This window comes from Rousettus aegyptiacus, unplaced genomic scaffold, assembly GCF_014176215.1.
Source record: "Rousettus aegyptiacus isolate mRouAeg1 unplaced genomic scaffold, mRouAeg1.p scaffold_m13_p_2, whole genome shotgun sequence".
NCBI classification, from domain to species: domain Eukaryota; kingdom Metazoa; phylum Chordata; class Mammalia; order Chiroptera; family Pteropodidae; genus Rousettus; species Rousettus aegyptiacus.
The window spans coordinates 23,448,921-23,474,972 of record NW_023416295.1 but is presented as its reverse complement, the minus strand read 5'-3'; the positions used below and the strand labels follow the sequence as shown (position 1 = coordinate 23,474,972).

General features: G+C 45.4%; 1 protein-coding gene across 2 annotated transcripts in view; it reads left to right on the top strand.

The window, feature by feature from the left end:
• The window catches only part of NRP2 (neuropilin 2), a 114,086-nt gene extending 99,223 nt beyond the window's left edge, over positions 1-14,863 (top strand). For both annotated transcript variants that reach the window (XM_016135087.2, XM_016135088.2), the window contains exons 16-17: positions 9,410-9,460; positions 11,578-14,863. In XM_016135087.2, the coding sequence (XP_015990573.2) occupies positions 9,410-9,460; positions 11,578-11,882 (356 nt within the window). In that variant the 3' untranslated portion in view covers positions 11,883-14,863. The remainder of the gene's footprint in view (positions 1-9,409; positions 9,461-11,577) is intronic.
• Positions 14,864-26,052: the final 11,189 nt, after the last annotated feature.

Below are 26,052 nucleotides of genomic sequence, written 5' to 3'. Positions count from 1 at the left end.
TACGTGTTCCTGTCCAGTTTTTTGTTTTGGTTTGATTGGGGTTTGGTTTTGTTCTCTGTGGATGGTATCATAGTGTTTGCTTTCTTTCTCAGACAACTGGTGTCTTTTCATTGGGTAGTCTTGAGGATGCTTCAGTACACGCCGACAGATTTACCCCATCCTTTTTAGCTATTGTGTAGCATTACATACCGTATTGATGTACCGTAGTTTATTAACTGCTCCCCTACTGGTGGTTATTTAGGTCCTATCTAGTTTTATTCTCTTATTATTATTATAAACACTACTGCAATGAACATCCTTAAAGTTGCCTCTTTACGCATATGTTTCTTTCCAATAGAATTTCTGGGTGCAATGGTGTGCCTGTTTTCATTTTAATAGATGCTTCAAGTGGCTGAAGTTTTCCTTTTAAACGAACTTGTCCCTTTTGAGAGGGTAACAAAATAGTGACATCCTGAATGATATCCCCTGCCCCATTTGCACAAGACACATAATCTCTGTGACTATCTCTTTTTCTCTCAAGCGGTCAGAGTGCTTGCGAAAGAAGACTTTGTGGACAGTTTTAACTGAAGGGTATTTTAATCTTGGGGACTTTTTTTTAACTGCCAATATGTGGAGAATGTGGGCCTCGCTGTAAGTGGCAGCTCACCGGAACTGTGGCAGCTGTAGCCCAGGAGTTAATTCTATCCCTGGGTTCAGCTGGCAGAGCCCTGTTCTCCATGATTAATGAGTTCCACTTGGTTGCTTCAAAGAGTGTGCTGTGCCTTGCTGTTATTTATTTATGTTTCCTACTAAAAAATTCATGTAAAAAAACATCCTTTAAGGTCAGTGCACAGTATTATGCCACAGACTAAAATAGTCCAACAGCCATGAGTCGGCCTACATGCTAACTGAGATTCTCCAATCCTTGGCGTCTTGTGACCAAGGCCCCCACACCAACCCTGAGAGGAGCAGGCTTTCCAGGCTAGAAGGCATTGTCCAGCTTCCTTCTGAGGAGGTTCAGGACTAACATGACCCGAGGAAACGCACCAGGTGACAAGGTCATTTTCTAGTGAAAGGTTTATGTGTACAGCTCTAAGTAGCTCCAACAAGGAGTGGCAAATGGAAGAGAAAACAAGGGACCCATTAGTTCAAAACATCATTTCCTCCAAGAGCACTACCCTGGTGCCTACCATGCACTAAGACAAAGGGGTTATGATAATGTGACTTTGTAAGCATAATGGATAGTTTCTACGGTTGTATGTCGGCTTTCTGGCCTTTCCCTGACCTGCTCCAAATCTAGATCTGTTGACTCTAGGCCAGAGGGCTTGGGTAGATGACTCTAATCGCTCAGGATAAAAGGCAACACGAGCTTGAGATGTGGGTGAGGTAGAGACGTGTCACCACACACACACACACACACACACACACACGTGCCTTGTTTTGTCTTCTGTGCATAATTATGCAAAATTGAACCCTTTTAATGCCATTAACTAACACCAAAAAGCAAAGGCTCTGATCCAGAGCTGGGATGACAGTGTAGCATGTCTTGGCCTTCGACCATAGCAGTTTCTTTCTCAAGCAGCCGGCCTCATTAACAGGCTGCCTGGACTGGAGTTCTCTGTAACTTGTTAGCGAGCAGCCAGCTCCAGTAATGATGGGAGTGCAGAGAAAGCTTTGAGCTGGAGGTGGCCTTGACCAAAGTCCTATTCTCAGCTGGCCTGCTGGTTATGGAGGCTTCATTTTAGTACAGCTGTTAAATAACTATTTTGTCCCTTTGTGTTTCCCTACTGCCACAAGGGATTGGGAAAAGGGGCATGAGTCCTCAGGGACCGGTGTGGGGTGCCCCACCGCTTCTCGAGGGCAGTTCTGACAGCTGGTCCTGAGGTGGGAAGATAATCATTAGGACCTAGGGGGGGCTGACATGAGAGTGTCAAAGGAGCCCTGGGGTGACCTCATCGGCCTTGGCCAGCCTCAGGCCAAGAGTGTGATCTCAATAATACTGATCATGGGAATCCCTGGGCCCACTGCACCATCATCACTGTCTGCTCTGTGACTTCTGGAGGGCTAATGTCCCCTCCTTTTTCCCCAAGGAGGACCTGTCTCCACTCCTCTGCCCTGCCGCCACCAAAACCTCCTCCCAGAAAAGTGGGGGTCAGAGTCCTTCACATGAGAGCTCAATTGGTCATTTCCTCCTACTAATTGTGTTCTGACAGGGGACCGAATCTAAAACCGGAAGCATCTATTATGTTATAATTACATAATTATACACCAGCAGCAGGCTTCTGGGGGGAATCACCTCTTGAATAGGTAGAGAGAGGTACCTTTTTGGAACCCCTAAAATTTCATCACAGAGTCATTCATTCTTGTATTCGGAAGAGCCTCCCAGCTTCTAAGTATAGCCAGCCCTGCCGGTGAGATACACGAGTATAGAGAGTTTTTTCCAAACACCTATAAAATATGAGGGACAATCTTTAAAAAGACATCCTTCTTCTCATTGGAAGGAGATGCAGTTTCTTTGCCTTCATCCTTTCACTTGATCCATGTTCCAAACAGCTCCAGCTAAATGATGTTTCCAATATGAGCATTTCTTGACTGTTGGGGCCTGAAGGAAACCCACTGGGGGAACATCCCAAAATGTAAAGGTAGATTTTTTCCCTAACATCTCAGGACAAAGACTGGGCAGACACTTGTTTTTCCCTGAAATTTTCTCTGTTTTTCCCACCTTCATGACCTAAGAAAAGGTAGCCAACAAAAGTGTGAAGAATCTCTGCCTCGTTGACATATCTACTTACAGCAATGGAGAATAGCTCTTATTTTTCAAAGACCTAAAGTCAGGAAGAGACTCCAGAATTGTCTTCCATCTACGTCCTTGGGTTTTCCCAGCCTGCACAATTGTAAGCCTGTCTTTCTAGCTAAACATTTCTCTGGCTGTGTTTTTCTTAGTTTCCCTCATTGTCGGGACTCTGTGGAGCTGTCCTGGCCTCAGCTGCTCGGCCGCCTCCACACTTGAAAGTATGACTAGGTCATTTCACTGCCTTCGCGTTTGCAGTTGGTATGGCCAATCCTTTTTAGTGATTCCTCCTAGTTATTTAATTAACAAGAATAGAAAATAATGGCTAAATTCGGGTTCAGACTCTTCTGATATCTCAAACCTTTTTAGCCTGAACCCATTTGAAAACTCCAAAAAAATAATTTTTTCCATGACTTTGCATACATTTGGCTATAGCCCAGGAGATGAAAACCCATGATAAAGGAACTTCTGGTGGTGTTTTTAAACTCAAGCCAAACCCAGCAAGGGCTGAACAGCTCTCAAGTAGACACTCTCTATGGAAGAGCTTTGCCAAAGTTTAGAGCAACATTTGAACTTTTGGCTTCTTACAGCAACTGGGGGTGGGAAAACTGAATTAGGAAAATCGACTGTAGTGGGGAGGGGGAACCTTTAGCCAATACTAAATGGTGAACTAAATTAAACACTTTGAAGGGCCAAGAAATATTTCCTAGTCCTCCATGATTTCTCATTTATTTTGGTCCCAGTGTTGTATCTCCTGCTGGGATCAAAACAAAATGGCTCAGAGAACGTTCTGAAGGCTACTCCCATCCAAACAGTCTAGTAATTTAACTGGCATTCAGGAACTTGGAATCAAATTCAACAAGGGCTGAAAGTGACCAAGAGCTTATCCAGCACAGATCACAGCCCCAAACGAGGTGTTAAACATGTGGCTTACTCTCGGTTCTACCGCTGATTTGTTCAATGACTTATTGCATTTTTCTCCCTTCCTCAATTTCTTCCTCTTTAAAATAAAAGCAGTGACACCTGGTACCCATTCATGGTACCCATGAAAAGGAACAATTTCCTCTGTGAAAGAGTCTCTTCGAGCCTCGCTTTAAAGGCTGGTTGTGGTTTGGTGGGTTAAGTGGACATATTAAGGTAGGCTTGCCATGAGGTTTTTATCAGCCTTGCCTCCATTAAAGTGGAGGCCTAAAGCTCTGGGCATGATTTACCCACTCTGCCAGTTCCTGGATGGCCGGTTGGTAAGACTGGTTCCTAAGCCAAACAAGCAAGTATCAAGAACATGGAACCTCATGGCTTCCCTCTATCTGTCCTTTTCATGGTCTTCTGTTTCCACATACACCTTAAGATGGATGCCTTCAGGGAGAGACCACTTCCAGGCAAGGACAGATCTGGGGCGAAGACAGGGGCAGTGAACACTGTATGGCTATAGAGCCCTCTTCTGTAGAAGTCACCTTGTCTACTTCAACCAACAGCCCTCTTCAGAGAGCCCTCACCAGAAGGAGCTTCATGGCATTCTAATTTTCTCCCCATAAAAATAAAATGCTAGAGCAGGAAAGAACATCAGTGATTACTTTACAGAGGAGCAAACAGAAACTCAGGAGGTCAATGATTCATCCAGGCTATCACACCTGGAGCGAGTAGCGGAACTCGGATGAGGAGGCAGTCTGCTCGCAGCTGTTGTATCTGCTGGGGCTTGCTTCAGGCAGAGAGTGTAACTGAAGCTGGAAGGTCCTTAGAGTGTCTCTGTTACACATTCTGGATGGCAAACCTGTCCTCAGCTTCAACCAAGCCTCTGAATCCCCTACTCAGAGTTGGCATGAATGGGACTCTGCAAAGAGAACCAGTATACATCAGTGTCCTGAAATGATCTGTATGAAAGTGACCCAGGGATGGACTATTGTAAGTCATTGATCTGAAAGTAGCCAGGGGTTTGGGGCAGACTTCTCGCTCTCGTAGCAATCCTGTCAAGTTTGCTTTACAATGCAGAAAGTACACAGAACAATGTCACTGCCAATACACTCACAGTAGACCACAGCAGAGCAGAAGTGGTAAAAGTGAAGGTTGTGATTTTTCTGTAACAGGAAAGTAAGTGCAAACTAACCTCAAAGGATTTAAATTTAGAAGGAAAAAGTGGAAGAAAACAAGGGAGAGAAGATAAAGACGAGAGAGAGAGAGAGAGAGAGAGAGAGAGAGAGAGAGAGAGAAACAGACAGACAGACAGACAGACAGACATGGAAGAACTCTGAGAGAAACTTCTTGAGACCTAAATTACACTTAGCAGGGAATCCCCCAGCTGCAGGTGGAGTGTCTGGGGCATTTCCCCTGCGTAGCATGTGTGGTCTTACACAGTCAGGCAGGGTTCCAGACCCCTTGGGGAAAATATATCTCCTTAAAGTAGGTTCAGTTCGTAACTGGGTATGGCTGTTCACCCTTTGTGCCATAGTACTACAATCTGCTGATGAGGACACTAGAGAATATTTGGAGGGGGTGCCTGGAACAGTCCAGTGGATGTTTTAATAACTAGTCACTACAGATCTCTCACTCTGAAAAAAATCAGAATAATAGGAGATAGGCGAGACCTTGAATCATTCTTCACTGCGTACCTAACCCACCTCTCGATGATGCTAAGGGAAAAGACTCCTGAGGAAACAAGGGAACTTCCAGCCTGAGGTTTAATGTCAATATGAAAATGACCACGCTTTGTCGGAGTGGGCATCTTGTTTGTTTGTCTTTTTAAATAGTGGCTGCTCTGCTTACTTGATTACTCCAACTCTATTGAACTCCCTTCCAGTCACTCACGAGTGCCTTGTCCTCTCACTATGCTGCTCTGCAGCAGCTGGTGAAGGGAGAGGGGAGCAGGGACCTGCCTCTCATGTCAGGAACTACAAGGTGGACGATTTGTATCAGATCCTGATAAAAATGATTTCAAGCCCAAACCCAAGAGGATCTGATAAAAATGATTTCAAGCCCAAACCCAAGAGTTCAGTGTATGAGTTCAAAGGCTCAGGTGCCATGCTTGAAAGCATTCCTAGGACTCCCAACCCCTGCCTTGCAGCAGCCTCAATTCTAAAGCATCCTCCTCCTCCTCACTCCCCAGTTTCCTTCCTGGCAGTGGTCCAGCCTCCTGTACCCGGTTCCCTGACCTGGGCTCCAGCAGTGCTTAACGTCCCCTCCACAATGCACCCTTGGTTTTATGTTATTCTGGCGTGGGCAAGTCTTTTGTTTCCCAACTGTGCTAAAGGGGCTTCATTGTAGACACCTGGTCCCATACATCTTCACTTCCCAAAGTCTTCGAGATGGTTTCTGGGCACTTCGTAAACCCTCTTAATAAGTGATGATTGGTTGATTGGTTCGTCAGTTAATGAAGACTGCTCTTTGAAGAAAGGGGTAAATTGCCTTTCCCTCTTTGAGTAATGCCTGTCATGGAAAACATGAAGCCCCACATTTCAGATCATCACATCTTCACATGCATGAGAGATCTTCTCTGGTTCCTATCAAAGTAGTAAGGGAGCAATGCAGGCAAACAGCCAGAGCGTATGAAACTAGTCTTTTTTGTTTGTTTGTTTCCTGTTAGAAAAGGGTGTTACAGTGTCCTGCCCACACCCAGAGAACTTAAGTGCAGATTTGGACCTGGGGGTGGGGGTGCTGTCCTCTGGCCGTAATACAGTACCGAAAATCAGAATTCAGGCTTTGCAGTCAGATTGGCCTGAGACTGAATCCACACTGGGGGCCTAGAAGGAAACAGGGTCATACGAGTGCAAAGGGTTGAGAGAGGAAGTCATGTGGGTGGTAAGATCCATTCCTGATCTGCGTTCTCCCAGAGGTGTGGCCCATTCCGCTCTCCCTTATCCATCTCACACTCACAAACACACCCACCCACTAAAACAGAGTCCTGGAAGTTCTTCTCCAAGTTTTTCTCATTAAAAAAATTTTAAAACAAAATCCCAAGTCCCTGGTCCCCACATTGTTTTGCTATCATTCCCTGACCTAGGTCCCCGACCTGTGGCTGTAATTTTTTCTTCCCAGAAAGGTGCTACCTCCATCCTCTGCCTTGAGCTCCTAGCTCATCACTCCTCCCTCCTCCCTACCCTTGTCTTTTCTTTGCTAAAACTACAGGGACCCAGTGGGAGAACCATACGCCTTCCTGCCAGCATCTTAAGGAAATAGGCTGAGGTTTACCTACCGGGCTCAACAGAAAAGGAAAGTGGCCCATGAAGGGCAAATAAGCTTTTGAGAAAGAAAGCTCTTAATCAAACACAGATATCAAGAATATTAGCAAAGGAACTAGAGAAAATTTCTATCAAAGTAAATTGCTTTTTGTACAAATGTTCCCTTTATTTGGGTTTTCCCCAGTGTGCTATTCTTTCTTTAAGGCTTGGTGAACAGATGCGCTTTTGAAAATGTTGATTAATTTATCCTTTTTTCAACCCCTTCCCGCTCACCCAAACTGCTGAAAGCAGTCAAAAGCCAAGTCAAGCCTCTATTGTGTTCTTCTTCACCTTAAGTAGTCTTTGATTCTCCAGATGCAGAAATTTCAGCCACATCTAGACAATTGGTTTCATAGAGTCTTAAAAATGGACCTTGGTAGGTCGTGTCTTCTAGTCCTCTGCTTCCAGAGACAAGAGGCTGTGATCCCCTGGGGGAAAAAAAAAAATGTTCTCATAGTCATTACCATCCTCTTACCCTTTTTCCTTTAAAATTCACGCTACATCCACCCCTTTCCAGCTTGTCATCAATAGTGTCCTATGAGTTCCTCCCTGAGGGTGTGAGATGGAGCAAGAAGGCATTCTAGCCTGCAAGAATTTGTCACATCTTTGGCAGAGACCGAATCCCTAAAAGTAAGAACAGGATTTGGCCCAAAAGTCACTGGCAGGAGCCCAACAGTGTTCGTCCTAAGCTGATTCAGATATTCTTATCCAGTGTTCTGCATCTTTTAACCATGAAGGTGTTGAGACATATGAGCATCCCATCAAAACAATTAATTGTTGGAAATGCGATGGCTTTCTTCCATGCTAGTTTTTTTCATAAGGTTAAAAAAAAAAAAAAAGAAGCTCCATCACAGGCTTGATTTGATCCCTACGACAGACACCACCTGTCTCTTGCTGATTCACATTCACGTCTTCATTCCAAGAAAACAGCCTGCATCGTAGGGGCCCGAAGAATAATGCAGGGGATGGGCATTGAGGTGGGAAAACTGGCGTGGCCTGCAATTGCCAGTTGCTATGTTATAAACATGCTGGGAGCAGGCTGGATTTGTGGAAGATCAGTGCCACGTGGCATTGGTCCTTTCAAATAGGGTCTCAGCATGTTGTTTTGTGCATCCCTTCCTAGCAACCAAGAGAATTAGAAAGTGCCTTAGCCCTTTGGCCAGGAATGAGGAAGACTTCTAACACGATTATAAATAATACCTCCAGGAAAAGACTAAATTTCATGTATGGCCATGATGGCTCAACCCTCAGTTCAGGTCATGGTCAAGTAGATCTTCCCTGAGATGCTGGACTGATGAGGAAGAAGTTCAGGCTGTTCTGAAGTTTTTTGTTTTGTTTTGTTTTGTTTTGTTTTCCTTCTTGTTTGATACTATAGCCGTTTGAGATCTTGGTTTTGTTTTAATCCTTGATTTTTGGATAGCAATTTATACTGCTAACATCATGGTTGTCCACCTGACTTTGAGTTGAATAAAGCTCTTTAAAGGCCACATACATTCAGTTGGTGCCATTCTGCTGACAGCTGGGACAGGCATAATTAACTTGTGAGATTTGAAGAAATGATAAGACCCTGCTCTTCACTAAATATTTGGCTCTCTTTTTAAATGTTTTACTATTTTAGACAGGTAATTCTCATTGGTTCTTATTTCTATAAGATGGACAGCATATTGAATAGAGATACCTGTATTACCCCTTCCCCCCAAAAAAAAACTCATAAAAAAAGAAAAAGATAAACAGTGATAATACTGGAGAAAATTCAGAGTAAATTAACTTAGCTCTAGGCAAGCCTGGGCTAGTCAGGTTGGATGCTCATGTTTGATCTATTCTAAACTGTGAAGAAAGCCAATAGGAAAAATAGATGGGGAAGGAAAGATGAGAGAGATTTGTGAAGGCAAATAGGCATTATAACATTCTTTCCAGTTCTACGTCTACATTAAAACATATAATGATGAAACAAGACTTCCTTAAATTACCGTACATTTATTTGAACTCCAGAGGAGAAAGACTCTTACATTTTGTGTCCACTTAGATGCATGCATATGAGGAGGGGCAGCATGTTATACGACATGAACATCACAGTAATGGCAGCTGATGCTGGGCATACAGCGTCGCTGAAATCGCCTCAGATGAGGCTCAGACCTGTACTGGTAATGAACAGCAGTCACTATAAAACACGAATGAGAATTTACTTGGCACTAAAGACCTTGCTTATTGTTTCTGTTCTTCTGGTTTTTGTTGGAAGTAGAGACAAATCATTTGAAGGAGAAAGACTCCCGTAATATGCCTATTAAGTGATCTAGAAGCAAATGCAATGCTTTAGCTGTCCACCACACTGGGGGGTCACTCACAGGAAGGTCGCATCTCTCTGCCTTTTAGCCGTGGTGATAGAACTCATTATAACTTGATTTGTTTGTTTTCTTTTTCATTACAGTGGACATCCCAGAAATACACGAGAGAGAGGGCTATGAAGATGAAATTGATGGTGAGTATTGTTATGATTTAGCGGATAATCATGAAATTCAAGTTTGGTTATAAAGACATCAACGAAAATAATGCCCATGGTATTAGAGGGTCAGAATTTAGAACCATCGGCCAGAAATATAAGTGAAAAGAGTCCAGAGAGGAAAGAAGAAACCATCAGTTGTTCTGTCAAGGTCAAATTTAGAGATTTAGAAAGTTTACTGAGTTCCCTCTGCCTAATCTGAAACAGGTCCCCTACTTTAGGGAACTTTCAACATTGATGGACTTCAAATCTGGATAAGCCCTTTAGAAGTGAAAGCCAGGCTCCTCTATACATACAAATCACTTCTTGAACCCATTGCCCTCCTTCTGGAAAAGGGACTGAGTGGTGGGTATAAACGTGAAAACTCTCCCAGGCCCCTGTGGTTTCCGGTTCTCTAGCTTATGGGAATCCTTCTCGGACTACCCAAGACTCCAAGTTGGGGCTTGCTGAAAGTTTTAGGTTTCTTTTTCACACTGCCCATCTCATATTTTCATATTTATTCCAAGCTCGATTTCCCCACTCCAAATGCACATACTTCAAGAAGCTAAAGAAATAGTCCTGACTGGAGGACTGCTGAGAAAACATGTAGATGTGATTTCTTCCCTGGACTCAGAGCAACACAGGTCTCCCTGGGCTTCTTCTCTATGTGCCAGAGTTGATCTCCAGGAGAGATCACCAAAGTTCCCCCTCCACGAATAGCTTTAGACCAAGATGAAGGCATTTAAGAACAGTTTATAGAGCAGCTGCTTTTAACCTGACCTTAATCAAACACTTCAAGTGTAGTTATAGAAACAGAGTGACTAACCCAAACAGCACCTTGTTAACTGAATGCAGACGCTCCCTGCAAAACCTAGTCTCACACTCCTTTTATGGGCAAAGCTGCGCAGCCGGCCTCCTCAGAGAGGCTGCCAAGGATCAAGCAGCAGAAGTACTGTGCAGGGCCAGAGAGAGCAAGGGATGAGGGTTCCGGGAAGCCCGATTCCTAGTCCTGGTGTAACTGCTTGCTAGTTCTGGGACCTTCAGTGAGTACCTAGTCACTTAATATTGTAAAACCTCGATGTCCTCATCTATTTAAAAAAATTATATTATCATCCTGCTTTCTTCATGGAATTATTAGGAAATCCCACAAAATGAGCCATGGTTGTGGTCATGCCTTGGCCACACTATAGAAATACATTAATTTTCTAGGGCTGCCTAACGAAGTACCATAACCTGGGTGGCTTAAGCAGCAGAAATGAATTTTCTCACCATTCTGGAGATTGGAAATCCAAGATCAGGATGTCAACGGGACTGGCTCCTTCTGAGGGCAGTGAGGCAAAAATCTGTCACAAGCCTTTCTCCTTGGCTTGTAGACAGTCATCTCCATGTCCACCTGGCATTCCCCCATCTGTGTCTGTCTCCAAATTTCCCTTTTTTATAAGAACATTGAATTAGGGCCCACCCTAATGACCTCATCTTAATTTGATTACTTCTGTAGAGATTCTATCTCCAAATATGGCCACATTCTGAGGTCCTGGGGGTTAGGACTCCAACATACAAATGTATGTTGGGGACATAATTCAACTCATGAGTAGGATAAATATATGTCGAGTAAGGGCTGATGGCTCAAAAAAAAAAAAAAATCTGCTGCTTGGATGGCCAGGAATGCTAACTCGAGAAACTCTTCCATGAAAATATTCTCAGCCTGTCCTTTAATTTAATTTGAAGCAGTTGGAAATGAGGAATGAAGTGGCAAAGAAAGAAGGGTGCCCAGAGCACGGGGACATTGCTGGTGCTCCAAAGGCACCCTGAAGGTTCTGCGATAGTCTGAATTACTTAGACAGTGTTTACCATGTGCTGGACACCACGCACTTTACAGATGTCAGTTCATTGAAGCCTCCTAACAACCCAGTGAGGTAGACTTTATTAGTATCCACAAAATCACACAGCTAGGATGCGACGGGGCTGGGCTTCGAAGCCAGGTGACATAAGTTCTGGCGTCCTACTCCTTGTCCCTGTGCTATGTATGCAGAACCTCTGAACTGGGCTGGGGAGGCTCGGTTACTTCACCACGAAAGAAGCAATGCCTGCAGTCTCTCCTGTGCTTTGTGTCGCAGATGAGTACGAGGTGGACTGGAGCAACTCTTCTTCCCCGACCTCAGGGTCTGGAGCCCCTTCGGCTGACAAAGAAAAGAGCTGGCTCTACACGTTGGATCCCATCCTCATCACCATCATCGCCATGAGCTCGCTGGGCGTCCTCCTAGGGGCCACGTGTGCCGGGCTCCTGCTCTACTGCACCTGCTCCTACTCGGGCCTGAGCTCCCGCAGCTGCACAACGCTGGAGAACTACAACTTCGAGCTCTACGACGGCCTCAAGCACAAGGTCAAGATGAACCACCAGAAGTGCTGCTCAGAGGCATGACGGATTGCACCCGAATCACATCTGACATTTCATTCCAGCAAGAGGGGCTAGCGAAGATTACAATTTTTTTTTTTCCTTTGGAAACTGAATGCCATAATCTCGATCAAACCGATCCAGAATACCGAAGGTGTGGACAGGACATACAGGCGAGTCGGGGGAGGAGGGGAAACACAGTCAAGCAGGGGGTTACTACCCACCTAGCGCTGCAGTGACTGCATCATTGGTGGGACAAAGATGGGAGCTCATCTCTTTGGGGTCACAGTTCTATTTTGTTTGTGAGTTTGTTATTATTATATTTTGTTTCTTTGGTCTGTGAGCAACTCAAAGAGGCAGAAGAGAATGACTTTTCTGATACAGAAGCAGAGTGGTGATCATTATTCTCCTCCTTTTCTTTCTAATCACTTGAAAAGCTAACGATCTTTTCAGACTTTCCATCTTTAGGAAAAAACTTTAAAAAAAAAAAAAAAAGCCGTCCAGCTTATCCTATCGTCTGATCCTCTCATGACTTACGGGATTTGCTGTGGTATAGATTCCGCCAGCCAACCCTACAAGCTGCCATTTCCAGTCCTAGCATTTAAGTAGGATGTTGTTGCCTTTAACTTTTTTTATCCAGGGGAAAATTGCCATTTTAGGGTCAGCATGAACAGCTATTTCTTATATGCGATTTAAAACAAACCAGAAAGGAAACTTCACACGTCAAAATCCATAGAAGCACCTCCATGTTAGAAGCGGACAAGCCTTAACATGCTTTGTGAAGAGGAGCCATTCAGACCAGAACTTGTGGCTGTGAGGCTACATCCCGGAGCCTCTGGTGGTGGTTTTGCTTTTTCTTTTCCCTCCTCCTGTTCTTCTAAAACATATACATACACACATGCATGCACACGTACACACATATGCACACACACAAATTTGCCAGGTCTCTAAGCCCCAGGAAATAGCATTGTTTGATATTCTCAGAGATAGGGTAGGGGAATAAAGGCTACTAGTGTATTATTTTCTGTCAACAAGATGTAACTGGTGACCGTTGGGTGGAAAGGAGAACAGTAGAGAGGGAAAAAGAAGTCCAACCTCTGTGATCGGGTGATGACCAAGGCTGAGCAGACAGTACAGAAACATTTGGATGAATTAATCTCTCCGATAGGCTGGTAAACATTGATTTCTCCTTGGGGTTACAGCCACCACCTCAGCCTTCCAGGAGAGTCAGAGCCAGGATGCGTGCAAGTCTAAGCAGAAGTCTGCAAGGACTGTGGACCAAAATGCTAACAGCACTCCTCAACCCCCGAGAGACCTGTGTTCTTACACACACACACACACACACACACACACACACACACCAATCTATGTGTTTTTTATTAAGTGCCTTGAAAAAATGAAGAAAAATTGTATCTTCCCTCTATGTAGAAATCAGTGAATCTCATACAAGTTAAGGCATCCCTCCTCCCCTCGCCCCGCTGGCTCCACTCCCTGTTCCCTCACCTCACCGCCGATCCCACTAATGGAATGAGCCCTGCCACCCCAAGTGTAGTCATAGCCCTAGATGACTCTCAACTGCTCTAGAAGCGGAGGCATCAGGAAGAGAATGAGACTAAGTAAAGGATAAGATTGTCCGCATCGAGATCCAAATCTGCTTTTGTAGTGACGCCTAAGGATTGCCAGTGTGCTGGATATACCTTTGAAATCCAACCAGTATGCCCAGCCTTTTACATATCAGTGGTAAACTGTCAGACCATTTTTGCTGCTACGGTCATCCATAATTTCATTTGTCTCATACCCAGGTGAAAAGGGGAAGGGTGAATGGGACTGGCAGTTTCCTTTAAATGTTAACTTATGGACATGCTAGTTCGTTCAAATGGTAATGTCACAGTGTTTTGTATGCAGAGAGGGAGAGTTCATACTGACAGCTATTTATTCATATGTGTGTATGTGTCTTTGCCGCCTTTGAGTTCTCTGTATCTACTGTGTATGTGAATGGCCATGTGGGACTCAGTGGTGTTGTTGTGACTTTGACTTTGACCTAGGGCCCGAGTGTAACTGCGGATCTGGGCACTCGTTGGCACAGTGATAGTTAGAGGTGAAAAGTTAAGCTGTCAAGCCCAAGGGCTTAGCTTTAGGCACCCCCTGAGCTGGGCATACAGCAGAAGCAAGTTTTTAATTAGCCCACCCTCCTCTTCGCCTTCATATGTAGCTCAGTGTTCAGGAAGCTAGCAAGTCCTAGGGATTTCCAGAAGTAACCTGCGAGACGGGAGAAGTTCAAAAGCCTACTCTGAGGGTCCTGTGGGCCGCTTTACAGTTCCCCAAAGACGAGCCCTGTCTCCGGCCTGCCATTCACTTCTAAGTTATGTACAACTCAACCTGCATCCCTCTATATCCATATTCACCATGGGCTGATTTGAAGCCCTAAGGGGACCCTGAATGCTGAACGAAAGCAGGCTACCCAGGGCTACATGTAGATATACCTCACCAACGCTGGAGGCTGGTCGTTGTAAGACAGAAAGACCGTGGGGCCTGATGAGAACTCGGCCAGGGGACACCCTGGTGCATCTGTTGTCTCTATCTCCAAGTTGGCTGGCTGACTCGTCTCCTTGATTCATTCCCTTTGGGAAACCCAACTCACAGTATTGATCTCCTTTTTTGCCTTGTACTGAATGACACATTACCTCCACGCTCTCCCAGACTAGGCAGTCAACAGGGCCACAGGGTTGCTTTCTCTCTTAAGTGAGGATGAGGAGTTGACAGGGAACCAGCATGAATGGTGAGAAAACAAGGGAAAGAGTTAAACGATCACACAGAAGGTTAACTTCTCCAGGGTTTGCAGTTAAAGGTATTCAACCATTCTCTGGCTGAGCCAGATCACGGGAACTTGAGAGCTTTTACTGTGATTCTTCAATGTAAAAAATAAACAACAATGTCAAACTGTGTTTATATGATTTGTATAAAGCCTTTTTAAGATTACTATTTAAATAAACATTATACCAGAGATATTTTGCTGCATATTTTTTTTATTGGAGACAAAGAGACTTGGGGTTAGGGTGACCAAATCATTCCAGTTTGCCCAAGATTTTCATGAAAGTCCAGTGTCAATATTGGCCAAACCAGGATGGTTGGTCATTCTCTTGAGACAATGTTTCTCAATACTTTCATATAGAGTTAGTAGGTTGATTGGCTGGCTGGCTTTTCATATTAGCCGCCTAGCCAGGTGATGATCTATTTTAACTCAAAAACTTTCCTGGTAGACTTCTGAGACTGTGATCCCTACAAACATACCTCCCCCATAGATATTGCCAGTCCCCTGCAACTTTGACTCTTTCCTGTTTCCTTCTTGTTCAAACAGTTGCTTGTCGATATCTCTTGGTGATTTAAAGGTCTAGGACACTGCTTCTCAAAGTGTGGTCCCTGGACCAGCAGCATTAGCATCACTTGGGACCTTGGCAGAGGTGCATATCCTTGGGCTCCACCCCACATCTACTGACTCAAAAAGTCTGGGAGGAAGGCCTGGGCATCTGTGCTTTAACAAGCCCCCAGACGGGTTCTGATGCACTTTGCTGTAAGAACCTCTGGTTTGGGAGAAAAGAGAGGTAGGGTGGCCTCACAAGGTAATCAGATATCTTTTCACCTGTGAATGATGGGATTCAAAATAAATAGACTTTGGCCAGGAAAAGCTAAAAGATGTTGACATTCCTAGATAGTACAAGTTCCCAGGGGAGGAGGAGGAGGAAGGAGCAGGTTTATTGTGAACTTCCCCCTCACATGCAAATGAGAGAATTGAAGTTGTGGACCAGATCCAAATTTGCCTTCATCCTGGGGCTCTGTTCACCCTGGGAAGGAAATTTGGTTAAATCATTCATTCAAGAAGTGTGTTTGAGCACTTCCTGATTTCGTAAGCTCTTGGAGCTCACAATCCATTGAAGGGAACGGAAAGCAATTAGCCAAACACATAAAGTAAAGTCTGGTTATGGTAAATGCAATAAAAGTAGCTCCGATGGAGAATTACTAGATATTAAAAGTGTAATATTTGTGTTACTTGAGTTCATATTTGCAAGTCAGCTATTTATTCCCGATGTTACAGGCTTTAGGTTAATTACATTAAATAAAATGTATTTATTTTATATGACACGTAATGAAATCTAATGAATCTGATATAATACGATATATCTCTTTGAAACTTAAAAAAGGAGGAATTATTAGGGTCGCTCCCTCCAAACAGTTAATCGGAAAAGGCATCTCCGAGGAGGTGATATTTAAGCTAAAACCTGAAGAGGTAAGGAGGAGTCAGCTAAGCAAAATGCCTGGGAAAAGCTTCCCACATTGAAGGAACAACGTACAGAGATGCCGCTGTGGTAAAGAGTTTGCAAAGCAGTGCAGTGAAAGCATGATCAGCGGCAGGGAGGGGTATCGAGAGGCCGGGGAGCCAGGTAAGATCCTTTAAGACACAGTGAGGAGGTGCTGTCTAAGCTGCCTCACTCTTTGGCCTTCCTTAGTTTATTGAAAATACAGCTCCCCCACTCCCCATCCCCATTCCTCACTGGCCTGTAAGGTCACAGTCAAATTTCTGCAACTTCCCTCTCTGCCCCGCTGTGATCTTTATAATATCATGTGTCTCCTGAGATGCTCGCTTTCTACCACAGTACTGACCCTAATAACAATAATAGAGGATGAAATGAAAAGCAAATTTCTACTTTCCTTTAGTTGAGCGTTTGGGTATTTTTAAAGCTCTAATAAACTAATAATATCTCCTGGTTTCTCGCCATCTAGTGTTTACATAAGATTTTTTTTTTTTCTTATCTGTATCTTTCTGGAAATGTTTATACAATCCTCAGGGGAGGCAGTGAAATGAAGTTGGAACAGGCCCATCCTTGAGGGGAACAGGACCCAGCTGGATGCCGAGGCTCCTTTGCCCCTGCAGCGTTGGTGGTGGTGATGGAACACGGAGGGGAAGCCTGCAGAAAAAATGGAAAGATGTCTCTGGTCCAGTTCTCACAGGCTTCAGGCGCTAATCCCAGGCCGAGCTAAACAAAACTCCTGGGGAAAGTATTTCCCCCGAGGAAAGGGTGTGAGATGAGGGGGTGCCGATCAGAACAGAAAATGCTACCTGTATGGGTCCTCGGAGCATCCTTCCCTCCACCCCTGGGCTTTGTGACAGCTTAACGCCCCTTCCCACCAAAATGCGAAAGGTCCTAAGGAGCCTGAGGAATGAGGTAGAGGCTCGCTTGCCCCTGAGTTACCACCTCTCAGAATCCCCACGCCCCGAAGCTTGCTCTCCTCTCGCCAAGGCTGGTTCTCCTCATTCCTTCATTTTCTCGGTGACCCTGAGAGCTCCTGGCAGGAGAACATGCGAGAGACCACCCAGGGAGCCCTGAGCCCACCCAGAGAATGACACCTGCTTCCTCTACCAGAAAACCTCATGGGGCAACCGTGTGGTGTGTCCAAGAGTGCTGTTCAGGTGCCATAAGAGAAAGAGACCCTTCGCTGATGGCTTGTGTCCACCTGGCTGAAGTGGTCTGATGCTTTCCCCACCCCTCCCTCTGCCCGGTGGCACCCAGTTTACAGGGCTCTTCTCTCCACACAGGATCATCCAGCCTGCCCAGGCCCAAGCAGGGAGCAAAGCCCCGACCTGAGGGCCAGCCACGCCTTCTGGGCACACAGAGGCAGCCAGCAAAGCCCTTCACCAGCAGAGAAGTAAAGCCCTGGGCCAGGGACTTGGGGTGTGGAGCTTTGGGATGCTCTGTTCTTGTGGTGTCCCTCGCCAAACCAGCGGGCCTCAGCAGCTATGGTGGGGCCTGGACCTTCCTCGACCCTGATTCAAGCAACCTCCGCTGGAAACTGGTACGGTGGCTTGCAAGTGCAGGCCACAGCCTCCCCAGCCTCCTCCACCAGGCCTCTCGGAATCCATCCGTAGGGCCAGGTTGCTGAGGTTTGGAGCACAGCTCCACTAATAAATCTCCATGCTGAAGCCCAGACTGCCTCCCCTGGGCGTTGAAGGCAGCCCTCCCAGCACCCGCTGTGGGCTGCACGGCACTGCCAAGCCTCGCGCCTAACCGCCCTGGATTCGCTTGCTCTCTCCCTTTCTTTCCTACCCTAACCCTTCATCTCAGCTCTCCTCGAGCAGTCACATTTCTATTCCTAGCCATCTCTTTTTAAATCCTGTAGGGGTTCAAAGAAACCTTTAGAGTGTTTTTAAAACCCACCATTGCTCCTCTCTCCTTGAACTTGGACATGCTGAGGAGGTGGGAGAGCACTGGTCCCAGAGCGTGGGAGACCGGGGTTCTCGGTTCTGCCTCTAGTTCTGTGACTTGGGAAGGGCATGCACATCTTGGCTTTCCCAGCTGTAAAGTGGGCCTTTGGGTGAAGTTCATTTTGAGCCCCAAGCTCTGACAGCCTAGCCAATGGAGCAGTTCTGAATCTGTGTTGTACAATGCAGTAAGGGTAAATCCACACTCTTAACAGTTTTATATTAATAAAGTCGAAAGACATATTTGTGGCAAAGGAGTTTCTCAAGCAGAAATTGTGGAACATGTCTGAAGTAGCAGATTTCTAGGTCCTGGGCCCTGACTGCAGGGGTGCTAGAAAGCTCTGCAGACGCTCCCAGCCCTGCGACTCTCAGTCTCCCTTCCTCAGAGAAGCCAGGGAGCACATCTTCAGGCTTGATTCTGTTGTGAAACTGGCCCAAATCCAAGCTTGCTCTCAGCCGAATTGCTCTTTTTCCCAGAGTTCTTCACTCATAACTATTTACATAGATATTGATACGCTTACTTGTCTATCTCCCAGAGCTCTTGAGGGAAAAATTTGCGCATGCATTCATTCATATAATCAACATATTTTATATTAAATGTCTACTATATGCCTTGCTAGGTGCTAGGAGACAATGATAAGCATAACGGACATGGCCTTTGCCTTCAGGGAACTTACAATCTAGAGAGAGAGACATCGATGAATCAAAGAACCACACAACTCTATCATAACCGTCATGGCAGGAACTAGGAAGTGATGTATAGAGCACTGTGAGTGTGGGCGAGGGTCGGGACAGCTGCCTCTGAGCATCTCAGCCAATGGGAGGTGAAACCTCAGGGTGAGTCGGATGAGTGCGAAGGATAGGAGGGAGAGTGTGTCAGTCAGAAGGGCCAGCACGTGAGAAGATTGGAGGCAGAGGGAAACCTGGCTGGAGCAAAAGTGGAGGGTAAGGAAAAGTGTTTCATTCACCATTGAATGGAGACCCCCAACTCATCCCTGGCACTTACTGGGAAAGCACAATAAATGTTTGTTGAATGAATGAATGACTCATAGAAATTCCCCTTTCTGACAGGCATCAAGCTGCCCAGTCTGTACAGACTAAATGTTTTACTTCTTCCTAATCGCTACCTGTGTTTTACTATGATGGAAAATGTGGAAGTGAGTCTCCTAGAGTCTGAACTGAGAAATTATGCCCACAAGTTCCAACATGAAGATGGGCATTATTTGTTTCTGTTTAAAATGATAATTCTATGATAAATGTTATATGATAATTTAGGTTAAATATATTCAGATTAAATGACTGTTGAAAAGTTGGATGGTTGCCAGATTTAACAAATTAAAAAAAAAAAATCCCATGAATCCATTGTGGAAAACAGTATGGTAGTTCCTCAGTGTTAAACACAAAATTACCATTGATCCAGCAATTCCACTTTTTGGAGTGTATACTCCAAAAAAACTGAAAGCAGGGAATCAGAAAGATCCTTGCACATCAAGGTTCATAGCAGCATTATTCACAATAACCAAAAGATGGAAACAAACCAAATGTCCATCAATGGATGAATGGATAAATACTGTGTTATGTACATACAACACAATAGTATCCAGCCTTAAAAAGGAATGACATTCTAATACATGTGACAACAGAAATGAACTTTAAAAGTATTATGCTAAGTGAACTAAGCCAGATGCAAATGGACACATGTTGTATGATTCCACCTAGACTGGGCAGAGAATAGATTAGAGACAGAGAATAGATTAGAGGTTACCAAGAGCTGAGGGGAATAAGAATAGGAAATTATCATTTAAAGGGTACAGATTTTGAGATGACAAAAAAGTTCTAGAAATGGACAGTGGTGAGTAGCATAATATTGTGAATGTACTTACTTCCACTGAATTGTACACTTAAAAATAATTAAAATGGCAACTTTTATGTTATCTATATTTTACAATTTTTTAAAAAGGCTCTTGCCTTTAAAGAAAAAAAAAAGGCCCCATGCATACCTAAACTGAAAATTAATGTATTATTTATCTGAAATTTAAATTTAACTGGATATCCTGTATTTTATCTGGCAACCCTAAATGAAGGGCTTCCTCTTTGTCATGGCATTCCTAGAACCTTTCCAGAATTCAGGGACCATCCTTTCTAAACCAAAAATCAGTATTTGTGATCTGAGAAGAATGAGGGTACAAGACAGGTGCAGAAAATTGGGGAGGAGGGGTGCCTGCCCTAATTATAGACTGAACCCCAGATAGAGACCACGAAGTGACTCCCTCAGCTCTTGCTCACTCCATCAGGCAAGAGGTAGAGATTAGAAATCTTGGTTGGGTTCCCCATCTGTTGTTTAATCATCATGATCCACAAATGCAGTAAAAGCTGGTTGTAAACCCTTCTTACGATTGACCACGTGGCAACAATTACAGTTGCAGATGGCAACGCTCGTGCGTATGACTCCGACGATAGCCTCGTCCCCCGCCATCAATGCATCTTCGCACCAGAGTTGGTAAGAACCCATGGGGTGCCCAGATGCCTAATTGTACCACCATTTGCACCCATGTCTTCTCAATGAAAGAAACTGTCTGCACAGCTCATCATGTGGCGAGAAACAACAGGTGCAAAAGGCAAAGGCCACTTTGGAACCATTTGGACCAAGGAATATGGCTCAGTGTAACAAGAGCACCCACAAACTTGGCATGCCTGCACTGATCTGCCTGCAGGATGAGCCCGGAATGCGACCACTGCCGCGGAGCCTGTGGCCGCAGTTCCAGGTGGTCCCACCTGCTCCTCTCAACTGAGACGAAAGGCAGCCGGGGAGGGCAACACATGAAGAGATGGGCCGTGTCCAACTCATTTTTACTAGGTGCTGACAAGTCACTGCGAAAGTCTGAAAATGAGTACCACAGCAAAAACACATAGGTCACAATGCACTGGTGAATGATTACCAGAGGAGAAATTCATTACAGGCTGCTCTCAGCTCCCATCACATAAGGAAGTGTTACATTAACAAGATGGAAGGTCCCTGCGGTCCTCCCCCCAACACAGCCCCCACTGCCTCCGCCTGCCACCCCACTATTTCAATTTGTGTTGCATGGTGGGAGCAGAGCCCAAAGGCGGGGGAAGTTAATTCAGCTATACTAATCAGAAAAGGGTCACAGTGGCAGCCAGTGCCAACTGAAGCAGATTCAACCTGCACGCTACACGAAGCTCTTTCTGCCTGGCCTGCACCAGCTACGGCCACTGAACCTACCTACGGCATTAGCTGTCTGGATAATTTGCTTTCCATACTGGGTGCATGCGTTTCCCCATAGATGTGCCTGGCCCTCTTTCCTGTTGGCCCCCAAGTTAACCTTGGGTTTCTAATCTTTCCGGACATTGAGATAGACAGAATTTAGGAGGAGCCAGCATAGAACCTGTGCTGGAGACTGTGGAATGACTAAGATGAATAAGACACACTGGATTTGGAGCCACTCAGGTTTATCAAGTTTGGCGGGGGATGGGAACAGAAAGTCTCATTTGGTGGTGGTCAAGAGGATATTATAGACTGAGTGGCCTTCAAGTCCTTGCTATTCAGTGTCACATACAGTTGTCCTCTTATTCCTATTTTCGATCTTCTCCAATTACCACTCCCCACATTAAAGAATCTCAGGCCACAAATGGAAGGTTAGCAGAGTCAACAGCATGCAGACAGATGGGTCAATAGTTCCTCCTTAATAGGATTTCTGCTCCTTCAAGCTGCCATTCACATGCAGAGGGACCAGCCAGCCGAATCTGCTTTTAAAGTCAAATGCACAGCCAGGCCCAGGACTAGCGGCTCTGCCCGGGAAAGGCTCTCCACAGGTGCCTTCTGCAGGAGACCAGAGAGCTCAGTACTTAGGCCTGGCCCCTGCCCCTGTGCCAAACATCTCGCCACTGAGAGGCCCTGGTCCAGTTCCTGTTGCAAATGTCAACCTAAAGTGGATGAGCGAACCCCAGCTCGCTCGCTTGTGTGCGCGGCAGCCAACACGGTGTTAAATATTAAACCTCCCCGCAGCCGGCTGGGCTGAAAGCTGCCATTTCATTATTCAGCTTTCTCTGGGCTTAAGGAAAAGAGACTGCCCCTCTCCCAGAAGCGCGCCGCGGAGACGTGCCCTCAGCCTTCCCAGCACTGGGAAAACCTTCAAAACTGTTCGATTTGTCTAAGCCCCATCCATCTTTAATGTCAAGAGTCTACATTTTCTCCTCTCCTTTATCAAAGCAGCCAAAAAAGAAAATGTCACTGCCTTTGGGTCCAATTCAAAAGCCAGGCTTAGACGAGTGTTCTATTTCATTCTCCTCGGCTCCCATGTTTTTATCTCCCGTGGAGTCTAGGGGGGCTGCACCTCCACCCCCCCCCCCATACCTGTGTTCATTTAGCATCTTTCTGTCTACTCTCTGTTGTACGCTCTTCACTTACCTTCTTCTAAAGCATTGGCCTTGGAATTTACAAAGCTCTCCTTGTGACTGCAGCTAGGAAGCTGTTAGAGGGAAGAGGGAATGTCAGGTGAGCTGTCACCACCCCATCAGTGGAGCAGCAATGTCTCGTGTGCTGCCTTTCGGAGACCTGATGCCCCCAAATTTGTCCAAAACACTTAGAATCACCCCAAGCCATAGCAGTTTAGCTGGGAATGGTGGATGTACCTCCTCTTCCCCGTATACCTTAAAAAGACCTTTTAAACCGTGAGAGGCAGGTGGCAGTTCAGATGAAGATGGCAGGCAGAATGCATCCCTGACAGCGCCTGGCTCGCCCACTGATTGATACCTAGGGGGAGGCCGTCAGCAGGGAGGACACAAGAGAAAGATAAGGGACTCAATCAGTGTCAGATCCGTCCCGGCACACACGACAATAAATCACTTTGGGTAACGATTCTCAGCTGCTAAAGTAGAGAAGGGCAAGTAGGTAAATAGAAAAATAGGGGGAGAAGCAGCTGTGTGGGCTGCTGGCTCTGGGAAGGACAAGGTGGTGGCCTTGGCCCTGGATAGACAGGCACAGAACTCCTCATAGAACTCCATCCGTCCTGAGCCCAGGAAGTACAGCCCGTTCCTGAGTTGACTGCAGAGCGTGAACATATACTCCAGGGTAAACTTTAGAGTATGTGAATTATGTCTGAATAATGAACGCTGTTTTACACACACACACACACACACACACACACACACACACACACGTGCGCGCACACACACGCGCGCGCACACACACACACTCCAACCAGCCCAGGACGGCTGCAGTGGAAATCCTCCCGCCTACCATTCCACCCACTGCAGGAAGACGAAGGAGATCATTGTCAAGATTCTCGCCCTGTCCTTGCCTGCTGATAACCTGGAGCGAGAAATAGCACATGGGGAACTGTGAGCACAACAGGCCTTGAGGCTTGGCGTTTTGATTAGAAAAGAGTTCTCTAATTCCAGAAAGCCCCCGGACCACACTGCAGCAGCTCCCAGCCATGTCGCCAATGTGATTAGCACTGGCCAAACCCATTTCGGAGATTGTCTTTCAACATGGTTTACTTAGACGTTTAAAAAATAAAAACCTTATTTTTTTGTCCAGGGGACAGAGATTCGTAAGTGGGAAATAATAAATGGATTAGTGATTAATTCATTGCTGGCAGGTGTGGGGAGATGCCGTCTATGACTACTTAACTTTTTCTTTTCTCTTTTCTCTCTTAAGATCGTTCTTTCTTATTTTAATTAATTTTTTTTGCCACCCCAGCACTCCTCTTATCAAATATTCAAATAAACTAAACAAATACAGTGTATTGAGACCAAACCACTCAATACGGTATTTAATTGGCATTGTAGCCTTGTTGTTTCCCGTGGAATCTCAGGGTACCTGGAAGCTTTCCCTGGCAATGGAATTGAACTCCAAAAGTGCACTTTTAGCATCTAGTTAATCTTCCTTTCAGGGGCCGAGGACGTGGCTTGATTGAAAGAAGAAACAGTAAGCCGTAGGGGTGGTTTGTGGTTTCTCCTGCTCGGTAAGGAACAGAGGCAGTAACATAACAAGGCTGTGGACTTTCTCCCACACACCTGCTTCACCATTCACTTCTGCGTGTCTACACCACACGAATGCCAGCAGGTGCACCGTCCAGCTGCGGCACGGGCCAAGGCCGAGTGGCAGCCACAGGCTTTTGGCTGCCAGCATCTCTGGGTTCTGCTGGAGGGCTGCCATCACAGTTGCCATTTACACTGAAACAAGTAAGTGTAATGCAATGATCCACATCTATGTCCTTAAACCCAAGCCATGGCCAGAGGAAGGGTGACCAGCGGGACGTGTGCTCATGTACAAAGCCCCCAGCACTAGCCTCTCTGGGAACGTGGGCTTCATATGAAGCTCTGTCCTTTCCAAAGGGTCGACCGCTCAGAATGGCTACAGCACTCCCTACTGCGCGGGAGTTTCCTGAATAAGTGAGCAGTCACATCCAACGTCAAAAAGAGACTTCCAGACATAGGTCTATAGTGGAGCCAGAGCTATTGGCTGCTTCAGAATGAGCTTCAGGACACTGGGGGATTCCTTGAAAGGGAGGGCCTAGGCTATCTTCTCAAAAGCAGTCCAATTGTCATGCCATGACCAGAAATGACTTTTGGTGGGACTAAAGAAAAAAATGGGAGGGGAACTTTAAAGGTGGGTCTCTGACGGCCACTATGACCTTCAGCTCAAAGTATCTGTCTCCATATGGAGGCAGAGACAGAAGCAGTTAGCTCTACTGAGGGGGCCCTGATGATTCCTTGTCAAGCATTTCAGTAACAGGGAGTCGAAAGGTAAAGCGGGATGGAAATGAGAGGCCAAGAGCCACGGAGAGTGGAGACGCTGCTAGTTAGGAAGCTGATACAGAAACGAGTTGCCTTTGAGGACTTCTAAAACCCTGCAGCTGGAATGAGGCATTCGGCCAGAGAGAAGATTGTCTAGTGTTTTTCTCAATCAATCTTTTTCTCTCTCCCAAGTTTGAAAGCATTGAAGGACTGGAAAATTGGAACAAGGATCTCCAGGGGATTCCTAAAGTAGCCATGTCTACAGTTTTTTAAATCTTCTAGGATAGACTATAGGGCAGCTATTTAAAAAAAAAAAAAATGAGATAGTTTTTTAAGACATGTAGTTAAGCAAAAAAAGCAAATTGAAGAACCGTATCTGGCATGCACGGCAGGCTATATAAGTTGCAGGGACCAGTGCAAAATTAAATTGGGGAGTGGGGATCAAAAATTATTAAGAATTTCACAACAGCAATAGTAGAGCATAAAAAAAAAAAAAAAGAAAATGCGGAGCCTTCCTGAATACAGGCCCTGTGCGACCGCATTCATTCACCGCACCCGCAAAGCCAGTCCTGCTAGTATACGCTACCACACAGTAAACCTGACATATTAAATAGAAATAAGTATTCAGGTTTACCTGTTGGGGGTGGGGGGTGAGAACTAGGAAGAAAAGGTAAGAGGAAGGAAAATTTTCACTATATATCTATTTATAACTTTTACTGTTTGAGCCATGTAGATGAGTTACCTAGTCAAAAAATGAAATAATTAAGAAAAAGTCCTTGGGGCTCTAAAAAACTTAGACTCTAAGCAATACCTGGGCTCCCAGTCATGTATCTCAGTGGTTACGTGTTGCTACGTAGAAATCCTGGGGATGGGAGGAAAGAAACTCAGAGAACAGAAGCCTCTGACTATAGTAACTAAAGCCACAGCTCTCTTTTCTCACTAACTTGCCCCTGAACTTAGATTTCTAGGAAGTCAAACAGAAAATATTATCTCACTCTGTGATCTCTTGGAGGTTGTCCTTAGCCTCCTCAACATTGCTAGGCCTGGGGCACATGGGCCAGCGCCCACCTTCACAGCTGCCCCAAAGGTTAATAAGGGCTACTCTTGTGAGCAGAGGGACTCCAAATTTCATGAAATGCGTGAGTTGGATAAATGTATCTATAATAACAGCAATAATCA